Here is a 16,648-nt window from a genome sequence, read left to right as displayed (position 1 = left end):
AGTGGTCCTGCTCTTACTGAACAGAGACTGGATAGAGGATTAGCTAATGAACCTTGGCTACTTCTCCACCCAAACTCTAATGTAACAAATCTTCTAGCAATTGGCTCTGATCACCACCCCATTCTTCTAAACACCAACCCCAATTGGCGTACTGGTAAAATACCTTTCAAGTTATTTGGTCCTTGGTTGGATCATAAGGACTGCAAGGACATTGTCACTGAATGCTGGCAGAGGAATCTATCTGGTTCCAGTGCTTGTCTCATTGCTAGAAAGCTCAAAGACATTAAACTGAAACTCAAAGTTTGGAACAAAGAGGTGTATGGAAACATTAAGACAAATATAAAGGAAAGTAAGAAACATCTAAATTGGTTACAAGAACACTACTTCAAATAGGACAGAAGTGAAGCTTTAAAAACTGCTGCTCAAGTGCTTAGAGAATGACAAGACATTGAGGAAAAATTCTGGAAGATTAAAAGCAGGGATCAATTCATCAAGTTGGGAGATAAGAACACAAGCTATTTTCACAGAACCACAAAATGCATAATAAAAAGAAACAAGATAGATTCTATTCAAGATAGTGCTGGAAACTGGATTGAAGACTACCATGAAATAAAACACTATTTCACTAAACACTTCTCTAAGATGGCTATTAATGAATCACCTGAAATGAACCTTGAAATCATTAATCTCATCCCCACCACTATAACCATTGCTGATAACAACAATCTCAACAGAATTCCTGAAGATCATGAGGTCAAAAGTATTCTCTTTAGTATGACCAAAGACAATGCACCAGGGCCAGATGGATTCCCCCTAGTTTTTTCCAAGCCAACTGGGATATTGTTAGAGAGGATCTAATCAAAATGGTTCAGCATTTCTTCAAGTCTGGGCACCTTCTCAAAGAAATGAATTCAACTTTCATATCACTGATACCCAAAACTGAGAATCCATCAAACCCCAGTCATTTCAGACCTATCAGCCTCTACAACACCACATAAAAAATCATATCCAAACTATTAGCCCAAAGAATGAAACCTTGCCTCAACAAAATCATATCCCGTTACCAGTCTGCTTTCATTCCTGGAAGGCAAATTGCTGATAATATAGCCATTGCCCATGAAACCATTCACTACATGAGAACCAGAAGAGGTCAAAAAGGCAATAAAGGAAGTATGGGAATTAAGATTGACATGGCAAAAGCTTTTGATAGAGTGGACTGGAAATTTCTTATTACTATTATGGGAAAAATTGGCTTCAAATCTGAATGGTGCAACAAGATTATGCAGTGCATTTCAACCACCTCCACTGCTGTGTTAATAAATGGTTCTCCTAATAAATTCTTCAATCCCTCTAGAGGGTTGAGACAAGGGGATCCCCTATCTCCCTACCTATTTCTATTATGCATGGAAGCTTTGTCTAGAACCTTATCTCATGTTGAAGACTTGGGAATCATTTCTGGAGTTCAAATTTGCAAGAATGCTCCTTCTATAAACCATCTTCTATTTGCTGATGATTGTATGGTTTTCTGCAAATCTAATCTCTCTTAAGCCCAAAATCTTAAGGATATTCTAAACCTCTTTGGAAATACTTCTGGTCAACTTATAAATTTCAGCAAATCTGGTGTTTTCTTCAGCAAGAATACTGATCCTGCTCTTATGCCTAACATCTGCAATCTTCTAGGAGTTCAAGCTTTTCCTATGAATGACAAGTATTTAGGATCTCCTCTCTTTACTCATAAAAGCAAAATTCAATCTTTCAAGCCAGGTGTGGAAAAGATGAAGATGAATCTGCCAAGTTGGAAGAACTCCCCCTTAAACCCAGCTGGAAGAGAGGTTGTCATCAAATCTGTTACTTCCACAACCAGCATCTACCAAATGAATTGTTTCAGAATTCCAAAGCAAATTTTCCAAGATATGAACAAGCTTCAAAGAGACTTCTTCTGGGGTAAAAACTTAGAAAATCCCACAGGTTACTATCCAAAAGCTTGGACAGCTATATGTAAACCAAAAGATATTTGTGGTCTTGGATTCATGAACATGGAACTCTTCAATAGTGTCATGATAACAAAAATAGGGTGGAGTCTGGAACAAGATAAGGACTCTCTATGGTACCAATTGATGGATGCCAAGTATTTACTAGGAAGAAATGTACTCAACATGGATACCAAAGCCAAAGATGGAGACTCCTAGATATGGAAAGGAATTCTAGAAGGTATCCAAAACATTCAACAACATTGTGTCTGGAGGATATGCAATGGCAACAAAATTAATATTTTGGAAGACCTCTGGCTACCTAACTCAACAGACAAGCTTTCAAAACCTGCAAACTGCCCAAATAATACTCAGTTTCTAGCTCATTTAATGGCAGACCAAAAGGAATGGAATCTGCAGTTTATCCAGCAACTCTTCAGCCCTGACATTGCTCAAGCCATCACTAATCTAGCTATCCACCCCAGGGAAGAAGACAACATACACTGGAATCTCAACAGCACAGGAAAATTCTCTTTCAAAGCTTTGTACAAAGCCAAATTAGAGAACCTGTACAGGAATGATCTCAACACAAGAAATTGGAGTTCTATTTGGAACATGAAAGTGGCACCAGCTATCAAAATCTTCCTCTGGAAATGTTCTCATGAAATCCTCCCAACTAATGCTAAAACTGCAAGCATTATACACTACATAGATCCCATATGCAAAATTTGCAATAGTGGGGAGGAAACAATGACACACTTGTTCCTCAATTGCCCTGCTGCGGTTGAGGTTTGGCATCAAATGCTAGGTGAAAATCATGGTCTCTTTGACCATCACACTCGCTTCATGGATTGGTTTAATATGTGGTTCCACAATCCAAGTAATAATGGAAATAATTACACTTATGCAACCACCTACTGGTTCATTTGGAAGGTCAGATGTGACCTGGTATTCCAAAACATCACTTTTATTGCTAAGAATACTTCTCTCAGCATCAAACAACATCTTTGTGAATATAACAGAGTTCACAACCTGCACCATCATGCTCTGAATACCCGGGGCCAAAATTATGATATTGATCCTCAGATAACACCAACAGGAATCCATATTGGAGTTTACCCACAACAACAGAATTATGGTTACTTAATCAAAATCGACACTATTCAGGATCCTAACAGTTCTCAGTACTTTTCAGCTCTGACTATAACTGATTTTGCAGGCAACTATGTCTGTCGATAGCAGAGGACACACAGGCCAATGGGGAGAAGGAGGAGCCACAGGAGGAGCAGATTTGGCGTTTGCATGGGCAGAGGACAAGCAACACATGAACATTGAAATACATGCTGAAACCACTGACATCCTGGAACACTTCAATGCTCTCTACATCAAAGCAATCAAAGGAAGATTTAGCAGAAACTACCATAGGGGAAAACAATTATTGAGTGCCTCTTCAGTTTTAAGCATTAATCCTGTAACTTTTGTCTTAACAGGTCTTAAACTTTTACATAGAAACCAAAATCTCCAGGCCTTAAACTTGGCTATTATATGTAAGAACTATAGTAATGGGTCTGATGTTTGCCTAAACAACGACACCACTAGCACTACAATCAATCTATGTCCTTAGAGCGTCCACAGTGGGCGATTAAACCCAAATATTTGATCTTTTGAACAGACGTAGTGGAACGTACTATCGATAAAATTTTAATCGATGACTAAAACCCAGAATATATTTGGTCTGGGACCAAGACTAAACCCAAATATAGTCGAGCGTTGGTATAGTCTACGCTCCACATCAGGCGTTGGTATAGTCTACGTCCCACATCAGGCGGACGTATATTCCACGCCCCACATCAGGCGTTGTTATAGTCTACGCTCCACATGGGGCGTACGCAAAGTCTACGCCCCATTTTTTTTTTTTTTAATTTTATATGGGACGGGCATTATACCCCCGCCCCATTCTTTGTTTTCGAAACAACTTTAGTGGGGCGGGCTTTATATCTCGGCCCCACTTCTTTCATTTTTTTTTTTTTAGAATCTCCCCAATCAGGCATTGGTATAGTCTACGCTCCACACCAGGCGAACGTATAATGTACGTCTGACCAAATTTAGTCTTTCCACCGTAGCGTCACACACCAGACTAAATCCAAAATTTGGCCTTTTTTTTCCTCTTTGATCTTTGGTTATACTCGCACCATTTCAGTTGCTCTTAGGCCTTGCCTAAGTTTTCTTAAAAAAAAATAAATATCGAAAGCCTTGTAATTATTAAGCGTTAACAGTGTAACAGAGGTGTGATTAAACATAAAAGACCACAAGATTGCTTTTCCGAACACGTGGTGATGATGATAATTGGCTTACAACAATCCGGACTGAAATCAAACTAGTTGATGCTGCGAGAAGTTACAGACACACACATCTAATGGAGAAAGGAGAGAAAGATAGAAAACCCATAAACACCTAACTGCACCAAGAAGATTAGCTACCAAAAACCAGTTCCCCATTCTGAACTCCTCCTCGTTTTATACTCCCAACCTATTAATTTCCTCTTTTTCCCTCTGCCTCAATCTCTCTGTATATAGATATTACAAAACCCTAATCATTCATGATGGAGAATTATCACTTATATGAGAAACGCGCAATTCCAAAGTCTAAGGCTCCTGCTACCAGATGGTTTAAGGAATGGTGAGAATCTTCTTAAATTAATTATTCTGTTTTTAGGGTTTCTTTCAATTACTTATCTACTGTAATCTTGTAAGCACTTCATCGCTGTACCCTGTGAAAGAATACTTTTTTCCCCAATGAATCTGTGTTATTCAACTTCTTAATTTCAGTTTGTATTAAATCAGTTGAGTTGCCTATTAAATTGATATTACTGTTCTGCAAATTGCAGTTTATTCAGTTAGTCTAATTTGGCTTCCAGTTGTAAGATTTTAGTTTGGTTAGAACGTTTTAGGTTATTCAATTTTGTGATCCTTATAAACTATGAAGTTTTTGTAGTTTTCGATAGATATGCCTATACTTGTGATAAACTCTTCATCTCATCTATCAATTTTGAGTTATTTCTTTTTCCTCCTTGATGGTGGCCTGGTTGAGTATATGACATGTTAAGATTTTTGTATTCGATGATTCCTTTACTATATGTTTGCAGCCGATCACAAAATTGTTCCTAGGATTTCAAGTAGTTTCTATTGTTTTCTCTGCCATTGCTCGACTCCGGTGGTTGATGTAATTTTATTTCAGGGTACCCCAAGATGTTATCTCAACTGGAGGGAAGTGCAAAATTTTGAAATGGGTGACAGGTATGCTTTGCATTATTCTCATTCCTCTCTAAATAACTTCTCAATATATCAAGGAAAAGAAAAGGGAGCCTATAATTATGATGTATGACAAGCAGTAGAGTCTAGTTTGTAAAAGTAAAATAGTGTTTTAGAAAAAGAGAGCAACCACTTTAATTCTTGGAAAGACATGGGTACTGGTATTCTGGGTCTCGCATTAGGGACGGCTCTTTAAGTCACATATTTGCAGCTAATGTTGGATAGGTTAACTTCTTCTTCAGGGAGATATTTACACTTTCTCTCCCATATCTTCCATTAGATTTCTGTTTAGGTGGGTTTGCCTCTCTTTTAAAAGAACTATAGGATATTGGGTTAAAAATTAGTGTCCTAGGCAGCTTGAGTTTGTAGGCTTGTCTATTGGAGCACATTCCGAATCCAACTCGGGATTTTTTCGATCCACAGCATATAATGAAATGGATAAACACTCCTATGTGACAATCACCATGATGAATAAATTATTATAGTTACCAACAAGAAGTCCCTGCTTGGAAATCTTGATCCATAGAGAGCTTGTGAGCAGACTACCCTGTTTACGCTATGTAGGTTATTAGAGATTTTCGCATTATTAATCAGAACGTGTAGTTGACAAATAAAATAGATGTATCCTGCAGGCTATAAAGCTAATCTAAGCTAATGAGTGTCGAAATCATTGCACGGGCTGATAGACTCGATATTTATTGTTTATGGTTAGGACTACTGGGGTATCGAATCTAATTGTCTCCCCTAGCTTTTCAATCTGAGTGTCACTGTTGCCGTTGTAAATCCGTTGTAAATACACGATAGTAGGCACTCTACATATGTTTCTTGCAAAGCAAATTTTTTTTTTATTGTCTGTAGCAAACAAACACCACAGATAAGTTTTTGTTGCATTTCCACTCCCTAGTTAGGCAAGTGTTTAAGGAGCAAATTTAAGTATTTTCCTATTATTGAGTGCTGTATATTTGTGGCAGACGGGTGGTAAAGCTTTTATAGATTTTACCACTTTTGGATGGTGCAATAATGTAGTATATTCATGTTGCTTTTGTTTGTACTCTGCGGTGGGATTGAGAGTAGTTATTGATTTACTATAGTTTCGAGAAGAGGATGAAGACATTTAAGCAAGTGTTTAAATACACTTTTAACATTAAACCAATTTTTTTGGTCAGTTCAACAATTCAGGTATTCTGAATGAAAATCTGAATTATAGAATTTGAAGCAGTGTTCTGTTGGTCCTACATGAGAGACATAGTATGCTGAGATATCGAACAATCGGGACGTGGAAGACTGGTTACAACTGCTGAAAGAAATTTAGGACTTTTAATCACTATTTTCCTGGAACAGTCAGATAACTTAGATTCTTTGGGCTGTGATGGAAAGATCATCTCTATGGTTCCTTAGTGTTAGAAATTAAAGGAGAACTGGTGATCTTGGTGTCTTTGCTTGGTAATTGATTGATATTGAACTTTTGTGTCTGTGCGTGCAGCGGTGCAGGCTCTTAATAGTAAATCTAAAAAGAATGACTACCAAATATCATATAACTAGCTTTATAGCTCTGTAAAAACCGTAATCATCATTCTTTGAGTCTCTTTTTCATACGAGTATCTTATACATAAGGAAAAAACAGAACATCTGGTTTGATTTATGGAACAAATTGTTAAACACAAACTCAGAATGTTCTTTCTGCTGTGATGTGCATAGGTAATATGCTGAAGGAATCTTGATCTTGTGATACATGAGTATTATCAAAGATTTCTTCATCAGCATTGTAGTATCTTGTGAGTGCATTAAACATAGTATTTTGTGAGTGCATTATACAGTTTGATGATTCTGACATGTGCCACTTTCATCTGAGTGTAGCAGCATGTTTTATCATATAATTTAGTGGTTTGAGCAGTTCATTAATATTTTTGTAGGGTCCCGAGAAAGATCCCATCTTCATCTGAAATTTGGAATAGTATGGAAAAACCAATAGTTTTCCGATGAAATCATCTCTAATGACACTTGTGAATATATATGTGGAATCTGATTGGGCTCGCTTTTAATCATGCAATTTTATGTTGATGTTTCACATATCTATTTCTTTCTTTTTTTCTTGCAGAGGATACGATAAAGGGATTAAAGGCAAAAGTTAAAGAACCACGTGCAGAAGAACAAGAACCAGAACCAAGTACAGAAGTTTTATTTCTCTGTAGTTATGATGGCTGTGGTAAAACGTTCATTGATGCGGGGGCACTGAGGAAGCATTCTCACATCCATGGGGAGAGACAATATGTTTGTCATTATGAGGGATGTGGAAGGGTAACATATTCATCATTTTCATCTTATTCAATACTTTTTTAGCTGTATTTTGGTCAAGAATAAAATTATGACACATGGAATTACATTCTGAGATTTGTCTGTAGACACCGCTTCGCTTGGTACGATTATATCTGTTGGGTAATAGTTATGTCTCCTTGTATAAGATTTCCTGGTGAATCCGTAAAAATCTTGCTTTTTGAACTCGTTGATATTTTTTCTAAAGCCTGGGTAGTTCCCTAGTTGGATAGCTTTATGCACCTAGAGGCTAGAATTGGTTCGGGCCTTAGATCAAATTCCCTACGGGATTGATTGATCCGAGATCTTTTCCTGGTATTGATATGAAACACCTTTAAAACTTCTGAACTTTTCTTTGTTCATTGTTTCCATGCTTTTATCTAATAACAATTGATTTCTCTATCAACTGTGGTTTGTAAAAAAAAGTTATATAGTTACTGCATAAAACTTTTCTTACCTTATTTTTTTGAGACAATGGCTAAATCGTGGTCCATGACTATGAAGAAATCCGAAAGTTACTTGGTTTCTGGGATTTCTAAGTTGTTTTGCCTGCATATGACTAGATTATTTGTGCATGATTCTATGGGACATTTGTTCCTGAATCAGTTGCCCATGATATAACATTTACTTTTTCCGTACCTTTCTGGCATCAGCAATATGAGATTGTGTCTCTCTGTTGCAGAAATTTTTGGATAGTTCCAAGCTGAAAAGACACTTTCTTATTCACACAGGAGAGAGGGATTTTGTATGTCCTCATGAAGGTTGTGGGAAGGTGATTCTCTCCTTCTCTGCAACCATGATCTTTTCATATTTGGAGTTTATCAATGCTCTATAACCTTTCATCTTGTAGAGTGAGATGCAATAGCTAAACAATAAGGCTTGTATAGGTAATATATGATTTCATACTGAATGCAGGCTTTCTCGTTGGATTTCAACTTAAGGGCACACATGCGAACCCATTCGCAAGAAAATTATCACATTTGCCCATATGCTGATTGTGGGAAGAGGTATGCTCACGAGTACAAGCTGAAAACGCACATTAAATCCCACCATGAAAAGGTTGGTTCCTCTCTGGATTTTGTACTTTTGGTTTTTGTAGTCCACAAATTCAAATTCACTTTTTGGTTTTTACATTGTTTGTTGTACTTCTTACTGAGAATACAGTCATAAAGTGAGGGAAATATGTTCTAGTTTAGTCGATTAAGTTTTCCTGATCCTGCCGTTTATCCATAGCAGAATTCTCCAAATAATCCCGTTAAACATACTCCACCTGTTGAGAAGACACTTGCTGCTGTAAAACCTCCTGCGGTTGTTTATGGCTCTGCTTCCTCTGACCGTCCTTACGCATGTCCTTATGAAGGATGTGATAAATCATACATTCATGAGTATAAGCTCAACCTCCATCTGAGAAGAGAACACCCTGGTCACAACCCTGAAGAGCATGTTGGCAAACGAGCTCGTGAAGCTGACAATGAAATGGATGAAGGCAGTGACCAAGATATGTATGGCGGAAAAAGCAGCAGTGGAAAGAATGTCAAACGAGCCAAAACAAAGCCAGTCCCTAAGACTGTAACTCCAAAAGTTGTCCCTCAGAGGAAAGCACCGGCAGTTATTCCTACAAATTATAGCTTAACTAGAAAACCGTTGCCTAGCAAAGAAGCTTATGAGGAAGAAGATAGTGAAGAAACTGAAGAGGAGGATCATGATAATGTGGACGAGGATGGATGGAGGTATGCAGAAAACAATGATGATGATGAGGAGACTGACGAGGATTAAATTCAGCCTTCATTCTTTTCTCAAATTGTAAGTTAGATCAAACTCCATTAGTCATGACTATCTCTTTGTTAAGTGATGATAAGTATGACTCTTCACAGCGCGGTCTTAACACATTTCATCTGGCTAAATTTTTTTATCCTCTTCGAGGCATATATAATATAAGAGGGGAAATTAGAGAAATTTCCTATTTGGCGCGTGTTTTTACCCAGTCTTATTAGATTATGCTGTCTGGTATATTGGATCCCATACATGACTGGTTATAATAGAATGCACATACAATAGTTTGCATGTGGGGGAAATCCTGAATTCTTACCTGGCTAATTTGGAGTAAACTAGCCAGGTAAGAATTCAGGATGGGGGTCATTTTGGAGAAAACTAAGAAAACCTTCTATCGACTATTATCCTGGTGTTCTTCTGCGAACATCCTAGTGAAATTTATTCTATACTTTGGAAGAGAGTCAAATAGTTCCATTATGAGCGCACGTGGAATCCCACTAACCACATATTGAGAGACTTAGCGTTTCGATTCGAATACATCAAAAGGGATATTCGAGAGTTCTGTAAAATTGGCAAAATGGTGAACGACCATCATCGACAAGTTCCTCTTAGTGAAATAATGAGTAATTCGACATGTTTATACTTATCTCATCGTCTAATCTTTGCATCATAACGTGCATTTCCTTTAATTTCAGCTCGAACAATTCAATGGCATATATGAAATAGGGAAAGAATGTTTATGCGCATGAATGAATACCGGGTGTTGTGCAAACGTGACCGCAGGTTAACCGATGATGTATTGATGTGCGACATTTAATCACTCACATACTAAATCATCCTATCTAATGCGCTAATCTCCTAAACTATCTAATGTGCTCATTTCCTAAAACTATGAATGATATTTTCTTCATGAAGGTATAATACAATCGGTATATATGTACATCCACAACCGCCGATTCTAACACACGGTCTATTTAGTAAGTAATATCCACCGGTTCCTGATGTTCTTTGTGAATAAAGAACATCAACCCAGAATCGATTTATGAGTGCATGAATATCCACCGATTTTTGGTTGATGTTTTTATAAAAATGATAAAAAAAAACATGTTTCATTGATCATTTAATATTAGTTGATTTCTAGGTTGACAAAATTAGATATTTATCAATTAACCAAATTAATACAAATAAATTAACCGTTAACAGTATAATTGATTAAGCAGTTTCCGAATTTACTTCAAAACAACCAATGTTTTTCTTTTTAATAAAATATGACGCCTCAGATAAATTAGGTGGGCCTTATCCTAGCCAGAATGAATTATACCCTTGCCTAAACACACACAAACAAGAAGAACCCTGATTTTGGGCATACCAAAATCTTTCTAGGCATACAAAACAATAGTCTCATCTTGGGTGACCTTATAAGGGGTACCCTATGGGTAGTTCAATTACCTATATACCCTTAATACAAAAATCTAAAATCAGTTTTCTAAAAAATCAAAATCAGTTTCCCTTACCATCTCTTCTTCCTCCTCCTCCTCTAGCCAAACTTTTCCCCCTCCTGCGAAAAAAAAATTAATCATCGTGATTAATTGTCGATTCGTAAAAATTTGGTCGTCGATTAAACTCAACCACATAATGACTCGTACAAAGAAAAGCAGGGACTAGGCAAACTAAATCGTCTTCTAATCCATCAATTGAAGAAGAAGAACCAATTGAAGATGAAGGTGTAGAAACTGAAAATCAACCACCAATTGAACCAGAAATTGAACCAACTGCATCTCCAACTCCGGAAATGAGGATAAGAAAGCAAGTTTTACAAACCCAATCTCCTATTTGCTGTTTTTCATCGATTAAATGACGGTTACAGTGTTGGGTTCGGCTCAAAATTGAGTTGCGTTTTTAGCCGAACTGTTCTTCACAAAAGCTTCCTGTAAGTGTATATGAACAGTTCGGCATGAAATTTCATGAAATTTCAAGCCGAACCTAGTCACAGATAAAGATGCATAGGGGTTCGGCGTATTCGATAATCATAATATGTGCCGAACCTAGCACATTAACGAGGTTCGGCTATTACGATATTCTCAATATGTGCCGAACCAATAACAATATTTTAACCCAAAAAATAACAAATTGATGTTCGGCTCATACGATTTTCGAAATACAAGCCGAACCGGTAATTATTTTTTTTTCCGAGCTATTCAGGATGTTGTTCGGCTTACTATGAAACTTTCATATAAGCCGAACTAGTGTCTAGCAAACAGTTCGGCACATGCAGTAAACAGATTCAGTAAGCCGAACGTTCATCAATTGGTAGATTCGACTCATAGATGTGAGCCGAACCTCAACCTGTTTCGCCGAACCATGATTCAAAAAACCTAACTTTTGATAATTGAACGGTATAGAAGTGAGATTAAGTATAGGATATAAGTGTACCTGTGTATTAGAAGCATTGGGTTCCTCATCAATGTCTTCATCATCAGGATTTGGCTCATAAAAATCATCATCTTGAGTTTGTGTAAACAACTCATCCTCAAATTTTTCATCTAAACAACTCTTATAATTCTGAAAATTATTTTAATCACTAAACAAAATATTTAATCACTAATCAAGGTTATTAACACTAATACGTAAAGGGCAGATTTGCCATTAAAAAAAAATTGGGTTAAGGGGTTATCTGATTTTGCTATTTCACAACCTTTTTTATCTTCATTCAGTATGCCTTGGAAGATTTTGGTATGCCCAAAATTATAGTTCAACAAGAAACAAGTAAAGAAGGATAAGTCATAAGTCTGGTTAGCTCTTATGTGGTCATGTTTATTTGTTTGCTGTTGTTTAGCTGAGATCCATTTACGTTGGGAATTCCATGCTTGAAATCACATGCAATGAAATTTCATTCTCTCACTCAATCACTCAGTCCGTCTCACTCACTAACTGCTTTCTAACTCCTTTATTTAAATCAATCTTATTTATTCGGTTACCTAACCATCCACAACACCTCTCATGGCCATGCTCTTCTCTCTCTCTTTCAAAATTCATAACTATCTAATCACAGACTAGTATCTTTCTTTCTAGTGCGACTGCAGTAGTTATAGGTTTACAAGTACTTTCATTGTATTGGATATTTGGATATGCACATAAAGAATGAATAAATGGCTTATCTATTACTTTTTCTTTGCAGCTTCTCATCAACCTTGCCTTCTATACCTTTCAAGGCAATCCCTTTCCAAAAAAAAAAAAGGACTCATAACTAAAAATTAGTTAATTTGTCGGCAAAGCTAACTTAGTCGACCGTTCTCACTTCAGAAAAATCGATATCATCTTAAGTTGAATTTGTTGGATTTTTTCCTTGTTGGTAGAACACATACGCTAACTACTCAGTTAGCAGGTAAAACAATACGCCTTAGACGTGGTAGGAAAAAAAAAACAACAGCAAAATAAATAAATTAGTTAAATACCGGAGACAGGACAAATTTTTAGCTGCTAATTGATCACCAAAGAAACATCATAATTTATTTAAGGATTAAAATCTGAATTTCAGCGAGGATGTTCAGTTTGGGCAGGGTGGTGTTAGGTCGATTGACCCGTACATCAGGGGTTTCTCAACATTTTATTATGTAGAAATATTTGTTTGATTGATGAATTCTTTATGCTACCTTTCCTGATCTGGGAACAACCTGTTTGGGTTGGAGAATTAGGAGCCTAAGAGCAACCACAGTCACGACCAAATTTGGGTACTAAACCCAAATGTGGTCCTAGAGAGTGCCACAGTGGTGAGGAGTAAACCCAAATTTGGTCGCCAAATTTAGGGTTTGAGACCAAATGTGGTCGTCTGTCCAGACTAAAGAAGATATAGTGGGACGGAAGTATTAGGAGCGTATGAAACCAGGCGTAAGTTTAATCACCGTATGCAATCAGGCGAGCATATAAACACCGTATGAGTCAGGCGCATGTATAAACTCCGCCCCTTCAAACGCATCTAATACATCCGCCCAATATCAGGCGTAGTTTTATTGTGCGTCTGGATTCATACGAGGCGTATGTATAATTAACTTTCTATTTCCGTCCCGCCCAGACGCATTTTCTATCTCCGTCCCGTGTCCGGCGTCAATTATACATACGCCTCAATCAAGCATGCATTATACCTCCGTTTCACTCAGACGGTTATTATAAACACGCTTCATCAACAAACGTTGGTATAAGGTCCGTCCAGAATCAAGCGTTGATATAAATTCCGTCCGACTATATTTTAGTCGCTTGCCGCTGTGGTTCACCTCAAAAAAAACTAAATTTATTTGGCTTTTAGTATGGGATTTGGTATTTAGTGCGGCTCATGATTGTGGTTGCTCTAAGTATCTGACGGTTGCAGGATAATCAAAATAATATTTTCCGATTACCGGTCGTGGTACCGCTTGACCAAAGAGTGAGCAGATGCAAAAATTCATTTTTAACGGGCTCTCAATCTACCTATAGGAAGAGTGTTTGCAAACTAGTTAAAAAAAGTTATTTTTCAGCTTCGAGCATAAGAGCAAGAAGCATGTCGAATAAAAACTGCTTTAAAGTCGATTTTTGGGAGAAGCACTTATACTCCTAGTTGCCAAACAACAAATAAGCAATCTTGGATTAATTGAATTCTTTGACCTCCAAATTCTCAACTAAATAAGGAAGTCCAGTGTACCAGACCATTTTTAAAATATATACTATATGCTTTTGTGTTTTCTGTTTCAGCATCACAAAAGATCAAGAAGACTTCCTAGACGAATTACAACATAACAATTAATTGATATCGAACTAGCTACCTATTCTTAAGGATTCAATGGTCTGTAATATCTAAACAGATCACTAGCTATCATCATAGGATTATTCAACGTTTGATGATGATTACTACTGCTACAATTACAAGTTTCATTTCTTTGAAACCCTAACTTATAACACAAACAAACTCCTCCTTGTCGTTGATGATGATTAGAAGAAACACCTAGCTGTTTGTGGTAAGAAAATATCTCTGAAAATGGTTTTGATTCAGCTGAATTTGTTGATGATGATAGTTTGTGACGATGAGTTGGTAGACTTATTGAAAGATCAAGATTAAGTCCTTCATCGTCATCATCATTAAATTCTTTTTTTGGTGTTTGATGACCATTATCTTCTTCAACAGTTGTGCCAGTACTATTGCTATTTGTTGTTGATTCTTTAATTGACGATGAATAGTAATTGCCATTATGAATAAGATTATTAGTGGTGGTCGATTCAATCTTGATCATTGAAGAAGTACCATTACTAGTAGTAATAATTTCTGGTTGATCCGTGCATGAACCAGAACTACTAATATTGTAGTTGTTGTTGGTAATGGTTCCTCCAGCTGTATTGATTGGTCTATGAGTTTGAGGATCAAGTCCTCTACTTAATAACTTTCTTTTGATATGAGTATTCCAATAATTCTTGATTTCATTATCTGTTCTTCCTGGCAATCTCCCAGCAATGAGTGACCATCTATATAAGAAAAGAATCAAAATTTCCATGTTAGATATCTCAAAATGGATGAAACGGACACACAGACAGACAGACAGACAGTGCCGTGAGTGACACATAAATTAAAAAAAAAGAAAAGGAAAGGATAAGAGAATAGGGCCGGGCTGCTGCTGCTTACTTGTTTCCGAGTAAGCTATGGAGTTTAATGATGAGTTCATCTTCCTCTTCAGTAAAATTTCCTCTTTTAAGATCAGGACGAAGGTAATTAATCCATCTTAGTCTGCAACTTTTACCACAACGAAGCAATCCTAGAGAAGATAAAATTAAAGAGTCAGTGAAAAATGAATCAGTGAAGCTTGATTAAGAAGAAAAAAAAAACCATGATAATCAGTAAAGATCATAAGAAATGAGGAATTGATGAAGAGATAATTACCAGCAGATTTAGGAAGAGATCTCCAACAACCTTCGCCATGAGTTTTGATGTAGTTAATAAGTCGTTGATCTTCTTCTTTCGTCCAAGCTCCTTTGTTCGTATGAGCTTTCTCACAGCATGGTGAACGCCCCATGTTAATTTCTGATCAATCTTGGAAGAAGAAAATGATGAAAGAAAAGAAGAGTTCAGAGGATAATGAAGGGGAGAAAAAAGAGATGGATTGATTTATATGGGGAGAAAGAAAGGGCCTAACTTAAGTCTGGTTGAGGGAGGGAGAGAGAAGTGGAAGAAGACTCGATCTTTATGGGAAGAGTATTTTGACCGAGTTGGTGGAAGGAAGGAAAAGACGAGTGGTTTAAAAAGGAGATAGCTGGATTTGGTAGGTAGGTGAGAGTCAGTCAGTGTGTGTGTCTCTCTCTCTCTATCTATCTTTCTATGTTAGAGTGAGGAGGAGAGTGAATGAATGGTACGTACACACTGTTTAACGTGATTTTTCCACCCTAAAAACAAAATGGAAGGTTTTTTCTGTCTTCTCTGATTTTTTTATTTTATTTTATTAAATTAAAATAAATAAATAATCTGTATTATTGTTGTTTCAGTGAGTTTTTAATGAAGAGGAGACTGTTCGACGACACCACCAACAACTACCACTTCATCTCGAGAAATGCACCGACATATTTGTTCTCTTTTAATTCCTCCTCACTTGTTTCTCAGAATGCTTCCTGTATCAATTGTACAGTTGGGACTTGGGACTTAGTAGGAGTGTCCATTTTTATTTTTAATTAAAAGTTTTATGGGATCCGGTCCCACTATACTTAACTATCCAGTTGGACGGAGCCATTATTGCCACTAGGCCATGCATATCTCTTTTCTTACGGCCATTTAAATTCACAGTTTCTATATTTATCGCATAATAAGGCTCAAGATTAATTAATCATAGATAGCCACAACAACAAGTCAACCTATCTATCAGTTGGGGTGGTAGGGACGGTTCATTAGTGGCTAAGGAATCCGACCAGGAATTAATGCTGCCTTTTTAACCTAAAAGTTTGATTTCTAGGCCGCATATTGACTCGTTGTTGGGCAAATACGTTTGTTTATGTCGACGGCGATCCATAACTGTTTCAACGTTGCTGGTTTCCGGTATCTAAATGAAAAACTGTAACTGTGTACTCAGAGCAATTAAATCCCAGGTCCCAATAATACTACCTAATTTTCTTCACTGGAAGAAATGACGGTGTTTGGTTTGGTAGTGAGTAAATGAATTACTGAACTGGAAGTTACCTACCCCATTAACAACTCTGTAATGGTTGGCAGTAAATTGAATTCACACATTAAAACCAGGTCAAATCTTGGTGTAAATCTTTTAAGAATCAAAG

The 16,648-nt window shown here is 37.0% G+C and overlaps 2 protein-coding genes across 3 annotated transcripts; one reads left to right on the top strand and one right to left on the bottom strand.

The window, feature by feature from the left end:
• The first annotated feature begins 4,326 nt into the window (after window positions 1–4,326).
• Window positions 4,327–9,566, top strand: LOC113296934 (zinc finger transcription factor YY1-like). 2 transcript variants are annotated; one of them, XM_026545307.1, is made up of 6 exons: window positions 4,327–4,649; window positions 5,208–5,266; window positions 7,380–7,579; window positions 8,277–8,366; window positions 8,510–8,653; window positions 8,828–9,566. In XM_026545307.1, the coding sequence occupies exons 1-6, from the start codon at window positions 4,570–4,572 to the stop codon at window positions 9,368–9,370; spliced, it is 1,116 nt and encodes a 371-aa protein (XP_026401092.1). In that variant the 5' UTR covers window positions 4,327–4,569; the 3' UTR covers window positions 9,371–9,566. The 2 variants fall into 2 exon arrangements, with proteins under 2 accessions (XP_026401092.1, XP_026401093.1); XM_026545308.1 differs by having other exon boundaries at window positions 4,328–4,649; window positions 8,831–9,566.
• A 4,392-nt stretch (window positions 9,567–13,958) lies between these two features.
• LOC113296935 (myb-related protein 308-like) lies at window positions 13,959–15,603 on the bottom strand. Its single transcript, XM_026545309.1, has 3 exons — window positions 15,270–15,603; window positions 15,015–15,144; window positions 13,959–14,857 (listed from the first exon to the last, which is right to left on the bottom strand). Exons 1-3 carry the CDS (start codon window positions 15,400–15,402, stop codon window positions 14,170–14,172), a joined length of 951 nt encoding a protein of 316 aa, XP_026401094.1. The 5' UTR covers window positions 15,403–15,603; the 3' UTR covers window positions 13,959–14,169.
• Between the last annotated feature and the right edge of the window lie 1,045 nt (window positions 15,604–16,648).

Source organism: Papaver somniferum, chromosome 7 (genome assembly GCF_003573695.1).
Source record: "Papaver somniferum cultivar HN1 chromosome 7, ASM357369v1, whole genome shotgun sequence".
NCBI lineage: Eukaryota > Viridiplantae > Streptophyta > Magnoliopsida > Ranunculales > Papaveraceae > Papaver > Papaver somniferum.
Note: the sequence above shows the minus strand (reverse complement) of the source record. Positions and strands in the feature narration are given on the sequence as shown.

Excerpts from the sequence above, each read along its gene's own strand:
- LOC113296934 (XM_026545307.1), top strand. The coding sequence starts at position 4,570 with ATGATGGAGAATTATCACTTATATGAGAAACGCGCAATTCCAAAGTCT. Across the intron at positions 7,580-8,276 it reads ATTATGAGGGATGTGGAAGG|AAATTTTTGGATAGTTCCAA; the intron begins GTAACATATTCA and ends TCTCTGTTGCAG. Across the intron at positions 8,654-8,827 it reads TTAAATCCCACCATGAAAAG|CAGAATTCTCCAAATAATCC; the intron begins GTTGGTTCCTCT and ends GTTTATCCATAG.
- LOC113296935 (XM_026545309.1), bottom strand. The coding sequence starts at position 15,402 with ATGGGGCGTTCACCATGCTGTGAGAAAGCTCATACGAACAAAGGAGCT. Across the intron at positions 15,145-15,269 it reads ATCTCTTCCTAAATCTGCTG|GATTGCTTCGTTGTGGTAAA; the intron begins GTAATTATCTCT and ends TATCTTCTCTAG. Across the intron at positions 14,858-15,014 it reads CATAGCTTACTCGGAAACAA|ATGGTCACTCATTGCTGGGA; the intron begins GTAAGCAGCAGC and ends TTTCTTATATAG.